Here is a 26,521-nt window from a genome sequence, read left to right as displayed (position 1 = left end):
AAAAATGTTGTTTTTGCCACAATGGTTTCAAAATTCATAATACATTTTTTTTTTTTTTTTTTCAAATTTCAATTTCTGGCAAAATCCTACTATTTGTTTGGACTCATCTATTTTGTTTGGACTCCAACCCACTTTCTCCTGCTAGTCCAAAAGAGCTGTGAATTTTGTTACAGAGACTTATAATATTGCAAATATTTCAGCACATTCCAAATTTTACAGAAAATAGTTCAGGAATTGCAAATAATAATTAAGTGTAATTCACATTTCCAAGGAAATCGCTATAAAAAGAAAATAAAAAGCTGGTAAAAAGGAACGGGGATCCTAAATTTCCATTGAAACTATTTGCAAGAATTCCTCCAAGTATTAAGAAAACGTTACATTTCTAGACTCCTACAGTTATTTCACTAGGGTTTACTATATAATTATATTTACATATTTTTGCACAAAAACTTTGCATTGCCACATTCTTAGCCTAGAATTTAGAAGGATGTGATCCCAAATTCTGCTTTCTGCTATTGTACAGAAAGATGAGACAAAGTTCTTACAAAAACTTTGGAGTAAAATTTGTTTAATATGGCGGCTTTTGACCATTTGAAATGATTTATTCGACGTGTGACAATTATTCCTCATCTATCCAGCTAGTTAGCTTGAAGGGCAGCGCGTCTGCCTTCGATTCCCGCCCGGGGGCGGATTTTATCCTAAAGAAATAAGGTTCGTTCTCGGAACGGCTGGCTCTCTCCTATCTTATCTTTTTTCTTCACTTTCACGAAGATGAGACTTCAGTTACAGTTCCCTCTATGAAACCTCTTTGTGGCAATTAAACCCCTATCCTAAAGAAATAAGGTTCGTTCTCGGAACGGCTGGCTCTCTCCTATCTTATCTTTTTTCTTCACTTTCACGAAGATGAGACTTCATCAGTTACAGTTCCCTCTATGAAACCTCTCTCATACATACCTGAGAGATTTACATCTTTCCTTTTCATGATTCTCAGGCGGTTCACACTCAAATGACGCCAGGGCAAGAGCTGCAACATAAAACAAAATTAGTCCGTACAAACTAGAACTTGAAGTAAAGCTTTAACTTTAACGTCACTATTAACAACTAGGTTTTCTTGTGACGGGTGTTTTACCCACCATTTGACAAGTGGGTAATACCCACTATTTGACACAGTATAAACTTATAATTAAAAAGGTGTTCATACCAAACTTTGCACCTTAAAGTAACTAATTGAGCTTTATGATTATGACCCAGTTGGGACCCTCACGAAACGTACAGATAACTACGAGTAATTCTGTATGTTTAGGTGCATCTGGTCTTGTGAGGATCTTCGTCTGTATGTTTCTATGTTTAGATTAATATCCTTGGGTCTTCTTTGTGTTTGGGTCGTATCCTACGTACAGATAGGTAATGTGGAGGGCACTCAACCTCTTGTCTAGATGTCTATGTTTAGTTGTTTAGGTCAAATCTTCTGCAGATGTAAGAAGACAAATGAGACCTTCCAGAAAATGGATGGGTGACGGTAAGAATAGAACAGAGACCACGTGATTAACCATTAGAAAGAGAGAGGGAGAGTGTAGTAAAAGAAGGAAGAGAGAGAGAAAGGGATGGAGGAAGAAAGGGTGAGGAAAAGGAGACTGAAGAGAGAGAGAGAAAGAAAGGAGGAAAGAAGAAGGGGGAGAAAGAGAGAGGGAAGAGAAAGAAAGGGATTAAGAGGGTGATCTATTTGACCTCTCTTTCTTTCTCCCTACTTCCCTCTTTTCTTCCGCCCCCCCTCTCTTCCTACGTCTTCTCCCTCCCTCACTCTCTGTCTGTCTTTATTTTCCTAGGTCCTTTCTCTCTCTCTCCCTCCCTCCCTCTCTCTCTCCCTTATTTTCTCCCTCTCTTCCTTAGCCCTCTCTCTCTCTCTTCCTCCTATAATAATGTAGTACAGATACTGTGGTTAAATATGTAGAAGTATGCGACTATGCAGGGATTTACTCCTATGTTACGATTGTTACGCATTGAAACTATTTGCAAGAATTCCTCCAAGTATTAAGAAAACGTTACATTTCTAGATTCCTACAGTTATTTCACTAGGGTTTACTATATAATTATATTTACATATTTTTGCACAAAAACTTTGCATTGCCACATTCTTAGCCTAGAATTTAGAAGGATGTGATCCCAAATTCTGCTTTCTGCTATTGTACAGAAAGATGAGACAAAGTTCTTACAAAAACTTTGGAGTAAAATTTGTTTAATATGGCGGCTTTTGACCATTTGAAATGATTTATTCGACGTGTGACAATTATTCCTCATCTATCCAGCTAGTTAGCTTGAAGGGCAGCGCGTCTGCCTTCGATTCCCGCCCGGGGGCGGGTTTTATCCTACCGCGGTGGCCGGTAAACTGCTAGCAATAAACCAGGACCTGGTTCAAACCCCGGGAGCGGTAAAAGAATCCTACATTGCCATCGTATTACCCAGTATACCCACGTTTGAATCGTTTCAGATCCCGTTGAAAAATGATGATGGGTTTTACGATGTTGTCTGTGATGATTAGGAAAAGTATGACGCTAGATTGTGTAGATAAATTCCTAGTCGTTTGACCGTGCGTACGGAAAAGTGAATGTTATATCCTAAAGATATATCGTATTCGAGTATGTGAAATAAAACATGGCTGAACCAATGAGATTGTGAGATTTTGCCGCGGTGGCCGGTAAACTGCTAGCAATCAACCAGGACCTGGTTCAAACCCCGGGAGCGGTAAAAGAATCCTACATTGCCATCGTATTGCCCAGTATACCCACGTTTGAATCGTTTCAGATCCCGTTGAAAAATGATGATGGGTTTTATGATGTCTGTGATGATTAATCAATGAATGCTGCTAGGTTGTGTAGATAAATTCTTAGCCGTTTGTCCGTGCGTACGGAAATGTGTATGTTATATCCTAAAGATGTATCGTAGGTATTCGATTATGTGAAATAAAACATGGCTGAACCAATGAGATTGTGAGATTTTGCTTTTGTGGAGCAAGTGTTTACTTCTAAAGCGGAATCTGGTTGGTTCAGCCAAAAAAAGTATCATAATCGAATACGATAATACATAATTGGCGTACGAAAAAATCGCAACATAGAGTACGGAATTTTCCTTCTTAGAGGGTAAAAACTCAAAACCCGGAATTGTGGGCTACACATTATGTAGGCATCCGGCATGAAAGATGGAAAAAATAGTAAAAGTTGGGTTTTGCTGCAAAAAAGGTCATCGAACTCAACTCCTCAAATTATCGGTTATTCTATTCTACTTCTTATAGCCATTCAAAAGAGCAATGCACACTAGTGAAACGCGTTTCGTGAAACATGTTCCATATACCAATGCACAGTGAGTTTCATGAAACACGTTTCACTAGTGTGCATTGAGTTCGGATTATTTATTATTTTTGACGATCTTTACGAAAAAAATACATTTGGACAGTTATATTTTTCATGAGAATCATCAATTGGCGTACGAAAAAATCGCAACATAGAGTACGGAATTTTCCTTCTTAGAGGGTAAAAACTCAAAACCCGAAATTGTGGGTTACATATGTAGGCATCCCGCATGAAAGATGGAAAAAAAATAGTAAAAGTTGGGTTTTGCTGCAAAAACTCAACTCCTCAAATTATCGGTTAATCTACTCTACTTCTTTTAGCCAATCAAAAGAGCAATGCACACTAATGAAACGCGTTTCGTGAAACATGTTCCATATACCAATGCACAGTGAGTTTCATGAAACACGTTTCACTAGTGTGCATTGAGCCAAAAACTCCAAAGAGACATTTTGAGTTGAGATTTTTTTGTCTCTCCTTGTCTTAAACTGTTTAGATCCTTTCCAACAGTTGCTAGCTGACCGTTAGCTGGCAGTAGAATTTTATGATCACTTCCACTGCCGGCTCACCCAATATTCTACTATTGGAATGCCATTTTTTTTTTTTGTTCTTAATAAGTATAAGTAGTGCTTTATGTAGACTGTCAGCTTAGAACAAGTTGTTCCATTTGGCAGTTCCATCCATCCATCCATCCATAATATGGCAAAATAAAACACTAGAAAAACTGGAAAAAATTCTAGAGTGCAAATTCTACAAAATGAATAGGTGTTTAGATCCTTTCCAACAGTTGCTAGCTGACCGTTAGCTGGCAGTAGAATTTTATGATCACTTCCACTGCCGGCTCACCCAATATTTTACTATTGGAATGCCATTTTTTCTGTTCTTAATAAGTATAAGTAGTGCTTTATGTAGACTGTCAGCTTAGAACAAGTTGTTTCATTTGGCAGTTCCATCCATCCATAATATGGCAAAATAATAAATAAACACTAGAAAAACTGGAAAAAATTCTAGAGTGCAAATTCTACAAAATGAATATAGTCTTGCATTTTTTCAATAATGTTTAAGTAGGTATTTTAATTTTTTTGTACTTACTAAATAATGTTGTAATAGTTATGTACAAAGTAGGTATAAAGTTTAAAAAAAGGAGAGAAAAAAAAAATCGGAACAAAAAAATCAATAACAAAAGATAAGGAAAAAAATCAACAACAAAAAGTAGTTTGTCCTCTATGTAAATCATTACAGGTTTACAATATGGAGAAAGAGGGTTCGAATCTCTTTGGACTAAATGTCAACCAATTTTTCACGTCCAATACGCGAGTAATTCCTATGTCGTAATATAGTAGACTGTATTTTCCGGGCGGGAAACTGACCACTGTACTGTTCCAATAGAAACTGATTTACATCTTTCCTTTTCATGATTCTCAGGCGGTTCACACTCAAATGACGCCAGGGCAAGAGCTGCAACATAAAACAAAATTAGTCCATACAAACTAGAACTTGAAGTAAAGCTTTAACTTTAACGTCACTATTAACAACTAGGTTTTCTTGTGACGGGTGTTTAAAACACCCGTCAAATAGTGGGTAATACCCACTATTTGACACAGTATAAACTTATAATTAAAAAGGTGTTCATAACAAACTTTGCACCTTAAAGTAGGTTTTCCCGAAAAAAATTGAACACTGAACAGCAGTTTGAGAAAAACCAAAAAATACGAGCGGCCGGGTAATTTTGCCGGTCAGTGTAATTGAGCTTTATGATCCTATTGGGACTCTCAACGAAATAGTGGGTAATACCCACTATTTGACACAGTATAAACTTATAATTAAAAAGGTGTTCATAACAAACTTTGCACCTTAAAGTAACTAATTGAGCTTTATGATCCTATTGGGACTCTCAACCTACAGATAACTACGAGTAATTCTGTATGTTTAGGTGCACTCCGTCTTGTGAGGATCTTCGTCTGAATGTTTAGATTAATATCCTTGGGTCTTCTTTGTGTTTGGGTCGTATCCTACGTACAGATAGGTAATTTGGAGTGCACTCAACCTCTTGTCTAGATAGGTCAAATCTTTGTAATATTGAGCCACTTTTACAAGATCGATTCAGGACTGGCTTGAAACTTTGCACGAAAGTGCATTTTGCATAGCAAGAGGATATTTTATCATTATCCTCGGACCAATTTCCAAGATCCTGAGATGAAAATATCCCGGCTTGGTATTGGTATAAGTTAGGGCCATCGGCTTTGATGAACGCCCTTTGTCACTGCGACCTGGTGAGCTCTTTTGTGACAATATCCTGGCTTGTCAGGACTGGCTTGAAACTTTGCACGAAAGTGCATTTTGCACAACAAGAGGACATTTTATCATTATCCTCGGACCAATTTCCAAGATCTTGAGATGAAAATATCCCGGCTTGGTATTGGTATAAGTTAGGGCCATCGGCTTTAATGAACGCCATTTGTCACTGCGACCTGGTGAGCTCTTTTCTGACAATATCCTGGCTTCTCAGGACTGGCTTGAAACTTTGCACGAAAGTGCATTTTGCACAACAAGAGGACATTTTATCATTATCCTCGGACCAATTTCCAAGATCCTGAGATGAAAATATCCCGGCTTGGTATTGGTATAAGTTAGGACCATCGGCTTCAATGAACGCCCTTTGTCACTGCGACCTGGTGAGATCTTTTGTGACAATATCCTGGCGTGCCAGTCTGAGATGCTGATTCAATATGTCATGATCGTCAGAAGAAGAAGAAGACTTACCATTCTCTGTGAGGACCGGGCTAGACTGGAGGAACATGATGGTCTTGTTGACCTTGCCGTGATTCAATATCTGTAAGGACCGAGCTAGACAAGACTTACCATTCTCTGTGAGGACCGGGCTAGACTGGAGGAACATGATGGTCTTGTCGACCTTGCTACTTACCATTCTCTGTAAGGACCGAGCTAGACAAGACTTACCATTCTCTGTGAGGACCGGGCTAGACTGGAGGAACATGATGGTCTTGTTGACCTTGCCAAACGGACACGTGACCTGTTTCCACGTGATGAATTCCGTCACTTGTTTGGCTAGCTGCCAGAACTTCTCGAAGTTAATGTGGCCGTTTGGCAATCTGGAAATTGGAAGGAGAGAGATCTAGTTAGATAGCTCTAAGTCAACATCTTGATGGAGGACTCAGTGACTTTGTGAATTTCCATATGAATTGAGATGAAATAATGACTAATACTCTTCACTTGGGTAGTGAAGAGTATTAGTCATTATTTTGGAGGACTCAGTGACTTTGTGAATTTCCATATGAATTGAGATGAAATAATGACTAATACTCTTCACTTGGGTAGTGAAGAGTATTAGTAATTAATGAATTGAGATGAAATAATGACTAATACTCTTCACTTGGGTAGTGAAGAGTATTAGTAATTATTTCATCTCAGCTCCAAGTCAGTCAAATATAGGTAAATAAAGTGCGTTTCCCTGCTAATAGCCAGCCTAGTTAGCTTAGTTGGTAGTGCGTCTGCCTTGTGCAACTTCTCGAAGTTAATGTGGCCGTTTGGCAATCTGGAAATTGGAAGGAGAGGGATCTAGTTAGATAGCTCCAAGTCAACATCTTGATCGAGGACTCAGTGACTTTGTGAATTTCCATATGAAATGACATGAAATAATGACTAATACTCTTCACTTGGGTAGTGAAGAGTATCAGTCATTATTTCATCTCAGCTCCAAGTCAGTCAAATATAGGTAAATAGACTGCGTTTCCCTGCTAATAGCTGCGAAAAGTGATACGTAAATACTCCAAGGTTTTGAGACCAGTAGTTCTGAGCTGGTTGGTGATATTCTCCAGCTAGGGTACAATGTACAATGCAACAACTGCGTATGCAAGATAAGCGCCTTTAGCTCTTGAGAAAATTCCCAAGGCAGATACCGAGGTACTTGTTCCCGTCAAAATAGCTGATAGACATTTCTAAATACCTACCCCGTTTAAAAAAAAAAAAAAAAAAAAATCGGAACAAAAAAATCAATAACAAAAGATAAGGGAAAAAAAAAATCAACAACAAAAAATAGTTTGTCCTCTATGTAAATCATTACAGGTTTACAATATGGAGAAAGAGGTTTCGAATCTCTTTGGACTAAATGTCAACTCCAATACGCGAGTAATTCCTATGTCGTAATATAGTAGACTGTATTTTCCGGGCGGGAAACTGACCACTGTACTGCTCCAATGGAAACTACTACAAGGTTTTGAGACCAGTAGTTCTGAGCTGGTTGGTGATATTCTCCAGCTAGGGTACAATGTACAAAGCAACAACTGCGTATGCAAGAAGATAAGCGGCTTTAGCTCTTAAGAAAATTCCCCAAGGCAGATACCGAGGTACTTGTTCCTATCAAAATAGCTGATAGACATTTCTAAATACCCCGTTTACAATTTGAATAGCCTGGAAAGCCCTCTAGGATTCAAACTCAAATTAATAAGGTTCTACTCTATGTATGTGCTTTCTCTTATCAAAATGGACGTTTCAAGAGGTTACTACCAGCCTAGTTAGCTTGGTTGGTAGCGTGTCTCCTTGAAAGCGCTAGGCCGCGGGTTCGATTTCCGCCCGGGGCGGATTTTATCCAATACGGATAAAGTTTGTTCTCTGAATGGCTGGCTTTCTTCTATCCTGTCTTTCCTTCTCTCTTCGATTTTAGAACGATAAGACCTTAGCAGTTACAGTTCCCTCTATCAAACCTCTTTTTTTAAAAAAGACATTCGGACTTAATCACTGCAAATACTCACTTGTTCGTGCAGCCCTCATTCAAGAAGTACAAATCCTTCACTAGAAGCGAGAAGAAGGGAATGACTATCCTCTGCCGCTCATCAGTGGCGCCTGCCGACCGCCACATGGCCGCTTTCAGTGTCGACCGGTAACTGGAGAAATTGGAGCTCGGGTCCATCTGGTGTTCCAGGATGGAGAACTTGCCCGACTGGATTTTGTTCCACTGGAAAACAAATGAAAGAAAAAGAAATTTTTACTTTCTATTAACTATTGGAATGCTGTAGTGAGCACCAAAGTTAACGCAAAAAACGGCATTTAAGTATTAAATTAAACGGGACAACCTTATAGTAAGCGGATCAGACATGAGATTCTAAACACATACAGCGTGTATGTTGAAGTTTATGATTACAGGATGACTCAAGTATATGTTGAATATACAGGGTGAGACTGAAGGAGATGACTTAGGAGGTGGTGGCACTCATTTCCGCCCTGGAAACATAAACCATATCATTTTAAATTTTAATAATGTGATTTCTGCCACAATGATTACATAATTCATAATACTTTTTTATTTCAAATTTCAATTTCTGGCAAAATCCTACTATTTGTTTGGACTCAAACCCGCTTTCTCCTGCTAGTCCAAAAGAGCTGTGAATTTTGTTACAGAGACTTATAATTGCAAATATTTCAGAACATTCCAAATTTCACAGAAAATAGTTCAGGATTTTGTTTGGACTCAAACCCGCTTTCTCCTGCTAGTCCAAAAGAGCTGTGAATTTTGTTACAGAGACTTATAATTGCAAATATTTCAGCACATTCCAAATTTCACAGAAAATAGTTCAGGATTGCAAATAATAATTAAGTGTAATTCACATTTCCAAGGAAATCTCTATAAAAAGAAAGTAAAAAGCTAGTAAAAAGGAACGGGGATCCTAAATTTCCATTGAAACTATTTGCAAGAATTCCTCCAAGTATTAAGAAAACGTTACATTTCTAGATTCCTACAGTTATTTCACTAGGGTTTACTGTAATTATATTTCCATGTTTTTGCACAAAAACTTTGCATTTGGCACATTCTTAGCCCAGAATTTGGAAGGATGTGATCCTCATTGAAACTATTTGCAAGAATTCCTCCAAGTATTAAGAAAACGTTACATTTCTAGATTCCTACAGTTATTTCACTAGGGTTTACTATAATTATATTTCCATGTTTTTGCACAAAAACTTTGCATTTCCCACATTCTTAGCCCAGAATTTGGAAAGATGTGATCCTCAAATTCTGCTTTCTGCTGTTATGCAAAAAGATAAGACAAAGTTCTAACAAAAATTTTGGAGTAAAATTTGATTAATATGGCGGCTTTTGACCATTTGAAATGATTTATTCGGCGTGTGACAATTAAACCCCACCTTCCAGATAGTTGGCTTGAAGGGTAGCGCGTCTGCCTTCGATTCCCGCCTGGGGGCGGATTTTATCCTAAAGAAATAAGGTTCGTTCTCGGACCGGCTGGCTCTCTCCTATCTTATCTTTTTTCTTCACTTTCACGAAGATGAGACTTATGTTACGTACAGTGCGGGGGTCTGGGGATACTTTATCTCTAATCTTTATGCGACTTTATGTGCATCTTTATTGAGCTTTATTGCTGTGTCAACCCTGACCATACTATTTCCGAGTATGTAATGCGGAGAAGATTAGGTCTTTGATTGTTTTTAATATGAGGCGTCCATAGTTCTTAGTGTAAAATATTAGGAAACAAGTTTTGAGTCTTATCTAGCCGGTGCCACATTAAACATCGCATCAGGCCAGCCTAGTTAGCTTGGTTGGTACGCTAATGCCTTTTAAGCGCTAGGCCGCGGGTTCGATTCTCGCCCGGGGTGGATTTTATCCTGAACGGATAGTGTTCGTTCTCGGAACGGCTGGCTTTCTCCTATCCTGTCTTCCTTCTCTCTTCGCTTTCGGGACAATATGACCTTGGCGGTTAGGTACAGTTCCACTATCAAACACATTCAGAAAAAAAAAAAATCCTGAATATGAGTGGGCATTTACTTAAGGTTTTCTTGAGCCTGGACATAAGTAGTAATTTACTTAGGAGTTTCTTGGCCCTTTCGAATTAACTTACGGTTTTCTTAAGTTTGGACATGAGTAGGTCAAGGTTTTGAGACCAGTAGTTCTGAGCTGGTTGGTGATATTCTCCAGCTAGGGTACAATGTACAAAGCAACAACTGCGTATGCAAGATAAGCGCCTTTAGCTCTTAAGAAAATTCCCAAGGCACATACCTAGGTACTTGTTCCTATCAAAATAGCTGACATTTCTAAATTTTCGGATTATTTATTATTTTTGACGATCTTTACGAAAAAAATACATTTGGACAGTTATATTTTTCATGAGAATCATCAATTATTGGAAACTAATGGCCAGGATTACAAGTCGAGTTTTGCCAGCCTAGTTGGCTTGGAAGGTAGCGCGTCTGCCTTGTAAGCATAAGCACTAGGTCTCGGGTTCGATTCCCGCCTGGGGCGGATTTTATCCTAAACAGACAAGGTTCGTTCTCAGAACGGCTGGCTTTCTCTTGACTTCCTTCTCCTTTCGATTTCGGGACGATAAGACCTCAGCAGTTACAGTTCCCTCTACCAAACGTCTTCTCCTTTCGATTTCGGGACGATAAGACCTCAGCAGTTACAGTTCCCTCTACCAAACGTCTTAAAAAATCGGTACCTGCCTCGGTGGCGTAGTGGTCAAGACGCTCGCCTGGTAAACAGGAGGGCGTGGGTTCGATCTCAGCCGAGGTTTGGAATTTTATCCTCTAAAAAAAGTAGAGTTTAATATTTTAGTTTAAATTTAACTCTTTGTAGCAAATCAGATTGCGTACTTCGTACCATTCTCTCTTCCCCTTTCTTCTCTCCCTCCTTGTGTTTCTCTTCCATCTTTCTCTCGACCCAGGACCAAAAGAGGTTGAAATATGCATAGCTTAAGCGGAAAAGTTCCGTCTGGGAACAGAAAAGGTAGAGGGACGATAGTTAGTCAGCTGGATGGTGTATGTTAAGATCTAACAATTTTAAAGGCTAGGCTAAAATCTAATAACATTGATGGTTATCCTGTCCAGGCCCAAAAGGTCTTATATATGATGTACAACTTAACAGAAAAGTTCCTTCTGGGAACAGAAAAGATAGAGGGACTAGTCAGTCAATTTTGTAGCGGACTTAGAGAAAACTCCTTATTATGCAGATGTTTGCTACATATATTTTTAACCACGTATTTTTAACCGTTGATTAACTTCACTGAGCCATTGGAATTTGGAACATATCGTGGCTGACTTTGGTCTTCAAGATAAAGTTCTTCCAAAGGCTCAATAGAGGACAAGTTTACTCTGATGTGGGTTTTTGGGTTGGGATATGTTCCTGTTCCACAAACTTCGAATACAGATCCTTTAGGGTTACCAGGACCATAGGAGTCATTACACACCTGAAGTATTTCTTCCTGTGACATAATTAACGAAATTACAGGAGCACCATGTGATACGGAGTTGGGGTCGAAAGGATAAAAGTGTGGAAAAAAAACACTTTGGCCCCTTTTTGCGTTAGGTAGAGCACAAACTTACAACACGGAGCAAAAACATGGAATGAAGTAATTAAAAACGAACTCGCTTTCAAGAGACTCAGGGAAAGGGGAGGGAGGGGGAGGATGGAGGAGAGATTGAATAAGAGAAGGGAGAAAAAACAGAGAGAGGGAGGGGAAGGGAAAGAGTAAAGGAGCTGAAGAGTAAAATGAGAAGATAATTTATAGACTCTCGTGACTAATCAACTTCGAAAGTGGTAGGTAAATTTCGACAAGGCAATCGACAGCAAGACCACATTCAGGATAGACCGAAGGAAGGATAGAACACAGGACAAAGGAATAAAATTATGAATGTCCTGAAGATATTAGTAGTCATAAACTGAAAATGGATCTCCTGAAGGTAGATACATATCAGTAGTCATAAACTTGTGATAATAGACAATGGTGAGGGGATGATACAGGTAGTGCCGAAATTACTAGATAAGAGACATAAACTAGGAATGTATGAATGAATTTCTGTAAGTAGACTAGTAGACATACCTACCTAACATAAATTTAACATGAAGATAGGTATGGTTATAAGTTACAAGTATGGTGTAGTTCTTTATTTTGGCTGTCGAAGAAGGACATCATGTATTCCCTTTACCTCAACTGTGTATGACCATATAATATTTGGATGTAGATATGTATGACTATAGGAACTTAGCTAGAAACATACTATTTAGAATTTAGATATGGACATACAGGTATTATAGGTATACAATAGAGGCACATAAATTTGGACAGAAATGGGCCCAAGATAGTCCTGTATTTAAGTAGTCATAAAGTGGACTGATTGTGAAGATACGAATATCAGGATCCTTTTAAAACACGACATTTATTACTCAAGATATTCAACACAAATTACTCTAATATCAAGAAACAAAGGCTATGAATTATCAGTGAATATTTTTATTGATATTTATTAGAGTATGTATTACAGTGGAGAATGCACATAGAGAAAGGTTTTATTGTTCCAAGTTTGGAAACATAAATAAGAAAACCGTGGCTTTATTCCATGTTTCATCTTGGTCCATGAGACCGCGGGTTCGATTTCCGCCCGGGGCGGATTTTATCCTGAACGGGTACTTATTTATTTCAACATGTTATGTTCTACAACCAAGGTTAATTAACATCCTGAACGGGTAAGGTTCGTTCTCAGAACGGCAGGATTTCTCCTATCCTGGCCTCTTTCTCTAATTTCTGCAGAGGCAGACTGAGTGCAGATGTAAGAAGACAAATGAGACCTTCCAGAAAATGGATGGGTGACGGTACTGACGGTAAGATGAGGACAGAGACCACGTGATTAACCATTAGAGAGAGAGAGAGAGGGAGAGTGTAGTAAAAGAAGGGAGAGAGACAGGAGAGAAAGGGATGGAGGAAGAAAGGGTGAGGAAAATGAGACTGAAGAGAGAGAGAGAGAGAAAGAAAGGAGGAAAGAAGAAGGGGGAGAAAGAGAGAGGGAAGAGAAAGAAAGGGATTAAGAGAGTGATCTCTTTGACCTCTCTTTCTTTCTCCCTACTTTCCTCTTTTCATCCCTTTTCTTCCGCCCCCCCCCTCTCTCCCTACGTCTTCTCCCCTCCCTCACTCTATGTCTGTCTTTATTTTCCTAGGTCCTTTCTCTTTCTCTCTCTTTCTCTCTCCCTCTCCCTCCCTCTCTCTTCCTCTCTCTTCCTCTCCCTCCCTCTCTCTTCCTCTCCCTCCCTCTCTCTCTTCCTTTATTTTCTCCCCCTCTTCCTTAGCCCTCTCTCTCTCTCTTCCTCCTATAATAGTGTAGTACAGATACTGTGGTAAAATATGTAGAAGTATGCGACTATGCAGGGATTTACTCCTATGTTACGTACAGTGCGGGGGTCTGGGGATACTTTATCTCTAATCTTTATGCGACTTTATGTGCATCTTTATTGAGCTTTATTGCTGTATCAACCCTGACCATACTATTTCCGAGTATGTAATGCGGAGAAGTCTCTTTGATTGTTTTTAATATGAGGCGTCCATAGTTCTTAGTGTAAAATATTAGGAAACACGTTTCGAGTCTTATCTAGCCGATGCCACATAAAACATCGCATCAGGCCAGCCTAGTTAGCTTGGTTGGTACGCTAATGCCTTTTAAGCGCTAGGCCGCGGGTTCGATTCCCGCCCGGGGTCGATTTTATCCTGAAGGGATAGTGTTCGTTCTCGTAACGGCTGGCTTTCTCCTATCCTGTCTTCCTTCTCTCTTCGCTTTCGGGACAATAAGACCTTGGCGGTTAGGTACAGTTCCCACTATCAAACACATTCAGAAAAAAAAATCCTGAATATGAGTGGGCATTTACTTACGGTTTTCTTGAGCCTGGACATAAGTGGTAATTTACTTAGGGGTTTCTTGGCCCTTTCGAATTAACTTGCGGTTTTCTTAAGTCTGGACATGAGCAAGAGCATAGGCTATAGGAATTTACTTACGGTTTTCTTAAGCCTGGATATGGGTGACATATTGAGTCCCGCGATGATGGCCATGAGAGAGTTGAAGTTGCCAATGTTGAAACACTCCCGAGCCGCCTCGATCCAGAACTCGACCACTTTGACTCGCTGTTTCTTTTTCACGTGCTGCCAGGGAGAGAAACAGAATGAGTTAGAAACTGATGGAAACATTTTGAATATGGTTAGAAATACAGAGCCCTCTCCAGCAAAAGTATTTGAGAAGATAAATTTTTAAATAGGTATGTCTGAATACTCTGAATCTATGAATTAGGTATTAGGATAATAATTCCACAGATATGTACATATGTACCTCTAATGAGATTTGAAGTTGCACCCTCTCAATTACCATTACCAGGCTAGGACCCCTCATGTACAATAGTACATAGGTACCTATTACAAGAGCTAATTTAGGACCAGACCTACAGTCAACAATATCATGTTTACTTTATGTTGCCTCCATTTGTGGACTTTTTTCAAGCGCTAGTGTAGAAGTCCAAAATGTCTCTATACTCTTGCGCAGTCTGAATCGTCTTCCAATTTCAACATGAGACCACAGGAAGGAAGGCCTTCACTGCCGAGACTTGGCCTTTAAAAATTGAATCTCTTATCAACTTATCATCTTGATGGATACCTCTGAATCTCGGAGGAATATAGACGTATAATGGAACAAGTTGTTCTAAGCTAACAGTCTAAATAAACACTACTTATACTTATTCTAAAACTCACCTTGACTACTTCCGTGGCCACCAGATAGCTCAATCTGTTGAACCACTGGACGTAGTTCTCCAGATTCCTCGTCCTTTTCATGTCCTTGAATGAGGTCTCCAGATGAGGGTTCTCCTTGGCAAACGCCTGCACAAACTCTTCAGGCCCGATGAACGACAGACGCTCCAATTCTATGTGAGTCAGCTGCTGGGCGATGTGGTTCGGGGTGGGACACAGCTCGGTGATGTCCGTCTGGGAACAGAAGAGGGGACTAGTTAGTCAATTGAATCGTGGACGTTATTAAAGGCTAGACTAAAATCTAAAGACATTGATGGTTATTTTATCCCAGGACCAAAAGAGGTTGAAATATGCATAGCTTAAGCGGAAAAGTTCCGTCTGGGAACAGAAAAGGTAGAGGGACGATAGTTAGTCAGCTGGATGGTGTATGTTAAGATCTAACAATTTTAAAGGCTAGGCTAAAATCTAATAACATTGATGGTTATCCTGTCCAGGCCCAAAAGGTCTTATATATGATGTACAACTTAACAGAAAAGTTCCTTCTGGGAACAGAAAAGATAGAGGGACTAGTCAGTCAATTTTGTAGCGGACTTAGAGAAAACTCCTTATTATGCAGATGTTTGCTACATATATTTTTAACCACGTATTTTTAACCGTTGATTAACTTCACTGAGCCATTGGAATTTGGAACATATCGTGGCTGACTTTGGTCTTCAAGATAAAGTTCTTCCAAAGGCTCAATAGAGGACAAGTTTACTCTGATGTGGGTTTTTGGGTTGGGATATGTTCCTGTTCCACAAACTTCGAATACAGATCCTTTAGGGTTACCAGGACCATAGGAGTCATTACACACCTGAAGTATTTCTTCCTGTGACATAATTAACGAAATTACAGGAGCACCATGTGATACGGAGTTGGGGTCGAAAGGATAAAAGTGTGGAAAAAAAACACTTTGGCCCCTTTTTGCGTTAGGTAGAGCACAAACTTACAACACGGAGCAAAAACATGGAATGAAGTAATTAAAAACGAACTCGCTTTCAAGAGACTCAGGGAAAGGGGAGGGAGGGGGAGGATGGAGGAGAGATTGAATAAGAGAAGGGAGAAAAAACAGAGAGAGGGAGGGGAAGGGAAAGAGTAAAGGAGCTGAAGAGTAAAATGAGAAGATAGGGAGAATGGAGAGAGAAGAGAGAGAGAGAAAGAAGAGAGAGAGAGAGAAGAGAGAGAGAGAAGAGAGAGAGAGAGAGAGGAGAGAGTTGAGTGGAGGGAGAGAGAGAGGAGAGAGGAGGGAGTTGAGTGGAGGGAGAGAGAGAGTTGAGAGGAGGGAGAGGGGAGAGAGAGACATTTTGGGGTGGAATGCAAGGAAGGAGTGAGAGAAGGAGAGGGAGAGGATAGAATAAGAGGGAGAGAAAGAGACATTGAGGAAGTGAGTAAGAGAGGACGAAAGAAGAGAGGGGAGGGATAGAGAGAACGGAATGACAGGAGGGGAAAGAGAGGGAGGAGACTTTACGCCTTTGCACAGTAAAAGTTTTCACACTATGCTTTGCTAAAGTAGATAAAAGCCGTACAGGTAATGTACCCAAATGTAAAGCAACATGTGAAAAGTCCCTCTCTCTCTCTTTTCCTCTTGCTCTCTCTCTCCCTCTCTCTCTCTCTCTCTCTCTCTCTCTCTCTCTCATCCCTGGTTACTTTAGCTTAGCAGAAGAATTTTTTCCCAGCCGTAACAGAAAAGAGAGAAAGGGGGAGGAAGAGAGAGAGAGGGAGAGAGAGAGAGCATATTTTACCATAATAAAATTATTTAAATTTGTATAATGCTGTAAATTTTGTAGAGATTTTTTTCAAAAAAATATCATTACCACCTGGATCCCTACCATGGAATTTCCATAATATACGAGACACTCATTTTGAGCGATGTATGTAGAGCGAAAATTTCATAATTTGACTCGAACTCGAACCACCAAAATCGACATTCGAAATCCACCGCACTAACCGCTACACCAGCGATATTGTATTATTGGAACGGAATGGAATAGAATAGAATATGTGTGTACGTATATTTACATTTTGTACCCTACCAGAATGAGAATTTATCGGTATTTCACACCTTCAAATAAAGAACACTTTTAATCGGTGAAACATACTGCAGGGTTGACAATATCAACGTTCATTTTGAAATTTGAAACGAACATAGATACAACATATTAGAATTTATATCAGGATCACAAGCTTGATTTATTTGAGAATTTGACCACATAATAATGGAGCTCTAAGGGTTAGGTGGTGGAGAACGCCTAAGGCGTTAACCTCGCCTAGTGGTTGCCTTCCACTCAAGAGTCTACTATTATTATTATTATTATTATAAAAAAAAGTAGAGTTTAATATTTTAGTTTAAATTTAACTCTTTGTAGCAAATCAGATTGCGTACTTCGTACCATTCTCTCTTCTCCTCTCCTCTCTCCCTCCTTATGTTTCTCTTCCATCTCTCTCCCTCTCCCTCAATCTTTCTCTTCTCTCCCTCTCCCTTAATTCCTGTCATTTTATTCTCTTCTCTCCCTCTCTGTCATTTTCTCAATTGTTTTTCTCACATGTCAAAACGTCAGTTGCAACAGAAAAAGCTAACGCTCTACACAACATCTTCCTAAATCTCTCTCTCTCTTCCCCCCTCCCTCCCTTCCTCTCTCTCTCCCTCCCTCCCTCCATCCCTCCCTCTTTTTCACACACTCTCTCCCTCACTCACACTCTCTCGATTTTTTCTCTTTCCCCTCTGTCTCTCTTCAAACCATGTAACTCATACATATTGTTGCTATAAATCACCCTCCCTCCTATCTACACAACATCTTCCTAAATCTTTCTCTCTCTCTCTCTCTCTCTCTCTCTCTTTCCCCCTCCCTTCCTCTCTCTCTCCCTCCCTCCATCCCTCCCTCTTTTTCACACACTCTCTCCCTCACTCACACTCGATTTTTTTTTCTCTTTCCCCTTTGTCTCTCTTCAAACCATGTAACTCATACATATTGTTGCTATAAATCACCCTCTCTCCTCCCCCTCCCTCTCCCTTCCCTCCCTCCTTCTTTCTCCTTTGTCTCTCCCTCCCTGTCTCTCTCGGGTTTTTATTCCATTAATATCAGTGGCAAATTAAATTTCTCAACACTTGGATGAGGGAAAGAAAAAAGAGTTTTGTGGAGGGGGGAGATAGAGGGAGAGATATTGAGAGGCGTAGGGAGAGAGAAAGAGGGAGGGGGAGGGATAGGAAGAAAAAGAGGGGGAAAACAAAGGGTAAGTTAGGGAGGAAGATAAAGGGGAAAAAATGGAGAGAAGGAAAAGTGGGAGGGAGGGAAGGAAAGTGGGAGGGAGGGGAGGACAAGTGGGTTGGAGGGAAGGAAAGTGGGAGGGAGACAGCTCATCATATTCTTGACACATATTAATCATACCATGATATTATAATACGATGTGTAAACTTATTATTTGAGGGTTAAAAGCTCAAGGGTTGGATTAAACTTTAAGCCTGATACACACGATACGATTTTTCATATCAAACGATAAATAGCACTGTTTCACACAGTAGGTACGGAAAGTCTAACGTAGCTTAGGATAGGTACTATGTACCAGGCTTTTGAAATAGAAAGTTTAACCACTTTTTTTCTGAGCCTAAATCCAGTGATTTTAAAAAAAGTTATTACCTAGATCAAACCTTATTGTGGTGGACTTTGGTAGCAAATCCTCACCAGACATCCCAACCTCTTGTTTTTTAATGTTCTTCTTTTTTTCTTATTTCTAACTCGAGAATAAGTTCCAATATTAAATACCTTCAAATAAAGAACACTTTTAATCGGTGAAACATACTGCAGGGTTGACAATATCAACGTTCATTTTGAAATTTGAAACGAACATACAACGTATTAGAATTTATCAGGATCACAAGCTTGTGATGAAAGTAGAACATACATATTGTGTGGGAGTATCAAACGTCTAAAATTAAACCTCGGAGGTGAATGGAATGGAGTGAACCTATTTATAAACTTATAACCTATTTATAAACTTACTTATAGGTAACCTTAATATTAAATTTTCCACGTTATTAAACTTCATAAAAGAGAAACGAGCTGAAAGAATTATTTATTAATGCTTCATACAATATTAAATTTTCCACGTTATTAAACTTCATAAAAGAGAAACGAGCTGAAAGAATTATTTATTAATGCTTCATAAAAAAATATAACATTAAACATAGAGAAAGGTTTTATTGTTCCAAGTTTGGAAACATAAATAAGAAAACCGTGGCTTTATTCCATGTTTCATCTTGGTCCATGAGATCGCGGGTTCGATTCCCGCCCGGGGCGGATTTTATCCTGAACGGGTATTTATTTATTTCAAGATGTTATTTTCTACAACCAAGGTTAATTAACATCCTGAACGGGTAAGGTTCGTTCTCAGAACGGTAGGATTTCTCCTATCCTGGCCTCTTTCTCTACTCTATTTCTGCAGAGGCAGACTGAGTGCAGATGTAAGAAGACAAATGAGACCTTCCAGAAAATGGACGGTAGGTACTGACGGTAAGAATAGAACAGAGACCACGTGATTAACCATTAGAGAGAGAACATAGAGAAAGGTTTTATTGTTCCAAGTTTGGAAACATAAATAAGAAAACCGTGGCTTTATTCCATGTTTCATCTTGGTCCATGAGATCGCGGGTTCAATTCCCGCCCGGGGCGGATTTTATCCTGAACGGGTATTTATTTATTTCAACATGTTATGTTCTACAACCAAGGTTAATTCACATCCTGAACGGGTAAGGTTCGTTCTCAGAACGGCAGGATTTCTCCTATCCTGGCCTCTTTCTCTACTCTAATTTCTGCAGAGGCAGACTGAGTGCAGATATAAGAAGACAAATGAGACCTTCCAGAAAATGGATGGGTGACGGTAAGAATAGAACAGAGACCACGTGATTAACCATTAGAGAGAGAGAGAGAGAGAGAGAGAGAGAGAGAGAGAGAGAGTGTAGTAAAAGAAGGAAGAGAGAGACAGGAGAGAAAGGGATGGAGGAAGAAAGGGTGAGGAAAATGAGACTGAAGAGAGAGAGAGAGAGAGAGAGAGAGAGAGAAAGGAGGAAAGAAGAAGGGGGAGAAAGAGAGAGGGAAGAGAAAGAAAGGGATTAAGATAGTGATCTATTTGACCTCTCTTTCTTTCTCCCTACTTCCCTCTTTTCGTCCCTTTTCTTCGCCCCCCCCCCTCTTCCTTCGTCTTCTTCCTCCCTCACTCTCTGTCTCCCTCTCTCTCTCTCTCTCACTCTCTCTCTCTCACTCTCTCTCTCCCTCCCTCTCTATCTCCCTCTCCCTCTCCCTCCCTCTCTCCCTCCCTCTCTCCCTCCCTTTCTCCCTCCCTCTCTCTCTCCCTCTCTCTCTCCCTCTCTCTCTCTCTCACTTCCTCCTATAATAGTGTAGTACAGATACTGTGGTAAAATATGTAGAAGTATGCGACTATGCAGGGATTTACTCTTACGTTACGTACAGTGCGGGGGTCTGGGGATACTTTATCTCTAATCTTTATGCGACTTTATGTGCATCTTTATTGAGCTTTATTGCTGTGTCAACCCTGACCATACTATTTCCGAGTATGTAATGCGGAGAAGATTAGGTCTTTGATTGTTTTTAATATGAGGCGTCCATAGTTCTTAGTGTAAAATATTAGGAAACACGTTTCGAGTCTTATCTAGCCGATGCCACATAAAACATCGCATCAGGCCAGCCTAGTTAGCTTGGTTGGTACGCTAATGCCTTTTAAGCGCTAGGCCGCGGGTTCGATTCTCGCCCGGGGTGGATTTTATCCTGAACGGATAGTGTTCGTTCTCGGAACGGCTGGCTTTCTCCTATCCTGTCTTCCTTCTCTCTTCGCTTTCGGGACAATAAGACCTTGGCGGTTAGGTACAGTTCCCACTATCAAACACATTCAGAAAAAAAAATCCTGAATATGAGTGGGCATTTACTTACGGTTTTCTTGAGCCTGGACATAAGTGGTAATTTACTTAGGGGTTTCTTGGCCAATAGCAGGGAAAGATACAGATTTGAAACTTTAAAACCATCACGTATTCCCCATTGACAAATATAGTGCTTTAACAACAAATAGATACAAGTACAGTGAATCTCGAAACAATACAGGTACCTAATAGTCCCTGACAAAACAGAGACATCTTTTCTGCCGTGAACGCTTCATCGCTACCCTAAACGAACACATACTTTAGAACGTGCAAAATCTTTCGTGAATAGAGAACATACATATCATTCATGAACATAGGTACATATCCATGAAGATACATAGGTACAAACATACCTAATGTTCGTGAATATAACTATCTCCAACAGTCATCTATAACTAACACAGCCAGACACTAACGTATTGCTTCGCTATAACGCTATTAAGAAACCAGATAGAGAAAATCCAATCCAAGAGAATGGGAGAGAGAAGAAAGGAAAATAGATTATTTTGAACCCCATGACTTCTCGTTTTTTTTTTTTTTTTTTTTTTTAATACATAACCATTTATTTATTGACAAATACATAGTACAATAATACTTCTCGTTTTTTTTATTTTTTTTTTTTTTAATACATAACCATTTATTTATTGACAAATACATAGTACAATAATTCAACATCATTAAATAAAATACATGTTATGGTTTACTCTTTGTCCATGGAGCATTAGAATTGAAATAGAATAGAATATAATAGAAATAAGAATAGAATATAATAAATAGGAATGAATTTTGTCTGTCTGTCTGTCTGTCCGTCTGTAAACAAAATATCTCGAGAACGGTAAGAGCTAGAGACTTGAAATTTGGTATGTAGATGTCAAATGTGACACGGATGCGACACGAAACTTTTGGTTAAGACCGGTGTAACGCTTGGCGGCATTTTACTGCTTTTTGGCGGTTTTCGGTGTAATTTAACAATATCTCGGGAACGGTATAAGCTAGAGACTTGAAATTTGGTATGTAGTTCACAAATGTGACAAGGATGCAACACAAAACGTTTGGTTGAGATGGTTGCTGCGCTTGGCGGTATTTTGACCGCTTTCGGACAGATTTCGACCGTTTTTTGGCCGTTTTCAGCTATAGCGACAAAACGGTTAAAGATATTGTAAAAGTTAGGGTAAAAGAACACTCAAATAAGCATCACACAATAGGATAAGGAAAGTCGTGTGATGTTCACACCAGATTTTTTAGTTATCAATTTATTATTTTTTCCCATTGCGCCAGCCACTCACTATCAGGTAGACTCGACACCTGATGAGCACACACACTATCAGGTAGACTTGACGGGTACAGCTTAAAAGGTCCAACTCTTGTTTGAACTCAATGCTAATGTTGATCTTGTTTCACTTTGGGTCTTTGGTTAACCCTAAGAAAAAACAGCTTTTATTTTTTAGTTATTATCAATTTATTATTTTTTCCCTTTGCGCCAGCCTCTCACTCACTATCAGGTATACCTGACACCTGATGAGCACACACACTATCAGGTATACTTGACAGGTACGGCTGAAAAGGTCCGACTGTCAGGTCTACCTGATACCTGACTGGCACTAGTAATCAAATGAACTGGATTCCTGTCAATCTTTCCAGGAGGAAACATTTGCTAGCTCTTCACTTGTCACTAACCTTTCCCTCTTCTTCCCCTTTCAGGAGCGTCTCACCCGATTCATACCCCGTCTGGTTCAGCTCCTGGCCGAGTGGAGCGAAACCTTCCCGTACGACTTTCGTGACGAACGCGTCATGGCGCACGTGCGTGGCATCACGCACCGGTGTGTCAGTGTAGAGTCCGGGGTTCGACACGAGGTCTCGAGTCTGCTGCAGAATCTGCTACATCGGCTGACCACTCTGGGTTTCCACCTGTAGGTAAGCTTTTGAGAAAGACATTAAAATTTAATGCCTTATCCATTTGACATGCAAATCGACACGGATGAAAGGAAAAAAAAAAAACATAAAGTTCATAAAGTTCTCAAACATAAGGGGAGCTCAAAAGTTGAAATATATCTCCAGGAAGGAAGTTGTTGAAAAGAAAGAGCTCCTCCTTTTCCTGCAGAGAGAGAGAGAGACTTGATTGAGGCAGTTGTCATGCATTTGTGACAGCAAAGCCTTTGATTGCTTCCTGTATTGATCTCATCATTCAAAACACACTGAAAAAAGGAAAAAGTTTGACTTTGCCGGCTGGGAGTGCACCCTCGTCCTACTGTGTACCTGCTCCTTGAACACTAGATTTTACATTTTGTTAGTGTGATACTCACTTTCCACTGAGCGTTCACACTCCAACTCCAACCACAGTAGAGTCAGTTTTTTTAGACGCGAATGAATGGAATTTTCAGCCAGTGTTGTTTTCAGCCAGTGTTGTTAGATGTGAGAGTAGCGCCTCTGCCTTTTAAACGCCAGGTCGTGGGTTCGATTCCCGCTTTAACAGATGAGGTTCGTTCTCGAAACAGTCAGCTTTCTTCTATCCTACCCTCCGTTTCGCTTCGCTTTCATGACGATAAAATCTTAGCCGTTACAGCTCCCACTATCAAAACCCACTGTTAGGTGTTAAGCGAGGGAAATATAATTGAGGGGTGATTCAGAAAAAGGGCGAAAATCGATTTTTTAAGTTTTGAGAACTCTAAATACTACGAACACCATAAAAATTTCACGTGTTTCTGTTTACAAAAACTCGTGTATCTTCGTGAATAATTGAGATATCAAAATGAAATTTTTTGCGTCCGACTCAGAACAATATGGCGCATCCAAAAACGCAGAATTCGGAAAAAGGGCGAAAATCGACTTTCGCCCCTTTTCCAAACTGCCCCTCAATTCATATCTCAATGCTATCTCCCCCCCTCCTTCCTCGCTCTTGCCTTCCCACTCTCTCTCTCTCTAACCCCCTCCTTCATCGCTATCGCCCTCCCTCCCTCTGTCACTCTCTTCCTAGGGACATTTCACTCTCTTTTAGTACCCTCTCTTGTAGAGCTCTGAGAGTTAGGTGGTAGAGAACGCCTCTGACATCCACCATTTAAAGAGGCGAGTCTGACTTATAAACTTGGAATTCCCTTCTCTCGTTTCAAAAATAGTGAATTGGGTTCCTGGGTTTCTTTCTTTCAATCCCTGTTCAAGAAACTTTTTTCAACAGGTATCAGTATCACTGTCACATACATGGTGTAAGATGAAGAGGAGAGGGGGAGAGGGGAAAAATTATTTTAAAAATCTTCAGGGTTCAAAATTTTAACTCCCTTTCTTCAAAAGCGAGTTAATTGGGTTCCCTTCAAAAGTACACAAGTTCCCTCAAAGTTACGTATATTCGGAGGGACAGCAATATTTTCATTTCCTTTTTACCTTAAGTTCCAAGGTTACAAGTACAACACGTTAAAACTTTAGCGTTCTTCCAAGCGTAAGACGCTAAAGTTTGTAAGCCACCAAAAGTTTCCACCTGTAGGTAAGCTTTTGAGAAAGACATTAAAATTTAATGCCTTATCCATTTGACATGCAAATCGACACGGATGAAAGGAACAAAAAAAAACATAAAGTTCAAAAAGTTCTCAAACGAAAGAAAAAACAAAAAAAAAAAAAAAAAAAAAAAAAACATAAAGTTCATAAAGTTCTCAAACATAAGGGGAGCTCAAAAGTTGAAATATATCTCCAGGAAGGAAGTTGTTGAAAAGAAAGAGCTCCTGCTCTTCCTGCGTTTCCACCTGTAGGTAAGCTTTTGAGAAAGACATTAAAATTTAATGCCTTATCCATTTGACATGCAAATCGACACGGATGAAAGGAACAAAAAAAAACATAAAGTTCAAAAAGTTCTCAAACATAAAGGGAGCTCAAAAGTTGAAATATATATCTCCAGGAAGGAAGTTGTTGAAAAGAAAGAGCTCCTGCTTTTCCTGCAGAGAGAGAGAGAGAGAGAGAGAGAGAGAGAGAGAGACTTGATTGAGGCAGTTGTCATGCATTTGTGACAGCAATGCCTTTGATTGCTTCCTGTATTGATCTCATCATTCAAAACACACTGAAAGAAGGAAAAAGTTTGACTTTGCCGGCTGGGAGCGCACCCTCGTTCTACTTTGTACCTGCTCCTTGAAAACTACGCCGCGCCGCGTTGTAGATTTTACATTTTGTTAGTGTGATACTCACTTTCCACTGAGCGTTCACACTCCAACTCCAATCACAGTTAGAGTCAGTTTTTTTTAGACGCGAATGAATGGAATTTTCAGCCAGTGTTGTTTTCAGCCAGTGTTGTTAGATGTGAGAGTAGCGCCTCTGCCTTTTAAGCGCCAGGTCGTGGGTTCGATTCCCGCTTTAACAGATGAGGTTCGTTCTCGAAACAGCTAGCTTTCTTCTATCCTGCCCTCCGTTTCGTTTCGCTTCGCTTTCTTGACGATAAAACCTTAGCCGTTACAGCTCCCACTATCAAAACCCACTGTTAAGTGTTGAGCGAGGGAAATATGATTCATATCTCAATGCTATTCAACTCTCTTTTTTGGCAACTGTCTCGATTTCAGTTAACCTCTTTCTTCTATCCTGTCCTCCGTTTCGCTTCGCTTTCATGACGATAAAACCTTAGCCGTTACAGCTCCCCCTATCAAAACCCACTGTTAAGTGAGGGGTACTCTTTCTAAATCTTTTCAAAGTTGTGTCGCTTTTGTGATCTATCTCTCTCACACCATCTTCTTTTTCTCTCTCTCTCTCTTTCTGTCTACTCGTCTACTCGTATCTCTCACTTTCTCTCTCTCTTTTCTCTCTCTCTTTACTCTTATATCTCACTTTCTCTCTCTCTCTCTCTCTCTCTCTCTCTCTTTCTCTGTCTCTCTCTTTACTCGTATCTTTCACTTTCTCTCTCTACTCGCCTCTTTCACTCTCTCTTTCTCGTTCTTCCTTTCTCTCTCTCTCACACAATATTATATTTGCTTTTTCTTTCTCTCTCACAGAGCAGGAAACATCATTTGTCAAATTTAATGTTCATCACAGCCTTTGTGTGGAGAGAAAGAGAGAGAGAGAGAGAGAGAGAGAGAGAAAGAGAGAGAGAGAGATGGAGGTAGAGGGATAGAGAATAAAGAGAGATGGTAAAAATAAGTAAAGAGAAAGAGACTTTGCAATGACGAGGAATGAGAGGGAGAAGAGGGAGATAAGATAAGAGAGCTTTTGATATTGATAGTCACTTTACAGGATGTCCCAATCAAATAGAATACCTGCCTACTTAAAAAAAGAAATAAAGAGAGAAATAGCTACGTAAAGAAATGTAAGAGAGAAATAGGTAAAGAAATAAAGAGAAAAATAGGTAAAGAAATTGAGAGTGGAATAAATAAAGAATTTTAAGAATTAAAGAGAGAAATATAACGAATATAAATAAAGAAAGAAATAGACAAAGAAATAAATAAAGTAGTAAAGAGCTCTGTAAAACGTAACAAACAAAAGTTTTCTTATCCCCCCCCCTCCCCTCTTTTTTTTCTCGGAATATTTAACCCATTATCTGTTTCCTTTCTTAAACGATCTTTTCTCCCCTCCCTATTCTTTCTCTTTCTCTCTCTCTCTCTCTCTCTCTCTCTCTCTCTCTCTCTCTCTCTCTCTTTTTTCTCTCTCTCTCTCTCTCTCTCTCTCTCTCTCTCTCTCTCTCTCTCTCTCTCTCTCTCTCTCTCTCTCTCCTCTTA

General features: G+C 39.7%; 1 protein-coding gene across 1 annotated transcript in view; it reads right to left on the bottom strand.

Moving 5' to 3' along the window:
• Positions 1-944: 944 nt before the first annotated feature.
• Positions 945-26,521, bottom strand: part of LOC103511746 (ras-GEF domain-containing family member 1B-A) — a gene marked incomplete at its 5' end in the record, with an annotated part of 75,829 nt that continues 50,252 nt past the window's right edge. The window contains 5 exon segments of the mRNA XM_026825415.1: positions 945-1,024; positions 6,306-6,457; positions 8,117-8,319; positions 14,132-14,275; positions 14,876-15,106. Of these exon segments, the coding sequence (XP_026681216.1) occupies positions 945-1,024; positions 6,306-6,457; positions 8,117-8,319; positions 14,132-14,275; positions 14,876-15,106 (810 nt within the window).

Source organism: Diaphorina citri, unplaced genomic scaffold (genome assembly GCF_000475195.1).
Source record: "Diaphorina citri unplaced genomic scaffold, Diaci psyllid genome assembly version 1.1 scaffold747, whole genome shotgun sequence".
Taxonomy (NCBI): domain Eukaryota; kingdom Metazoa; phylum Arthropoda; class Insecta; order Hemiptera; family Psyllidae; genus Diaphorina; species Diaphorina citri.
This window is presented reverse-complemented; position numbering and strand designations above follow the sequence as displayed.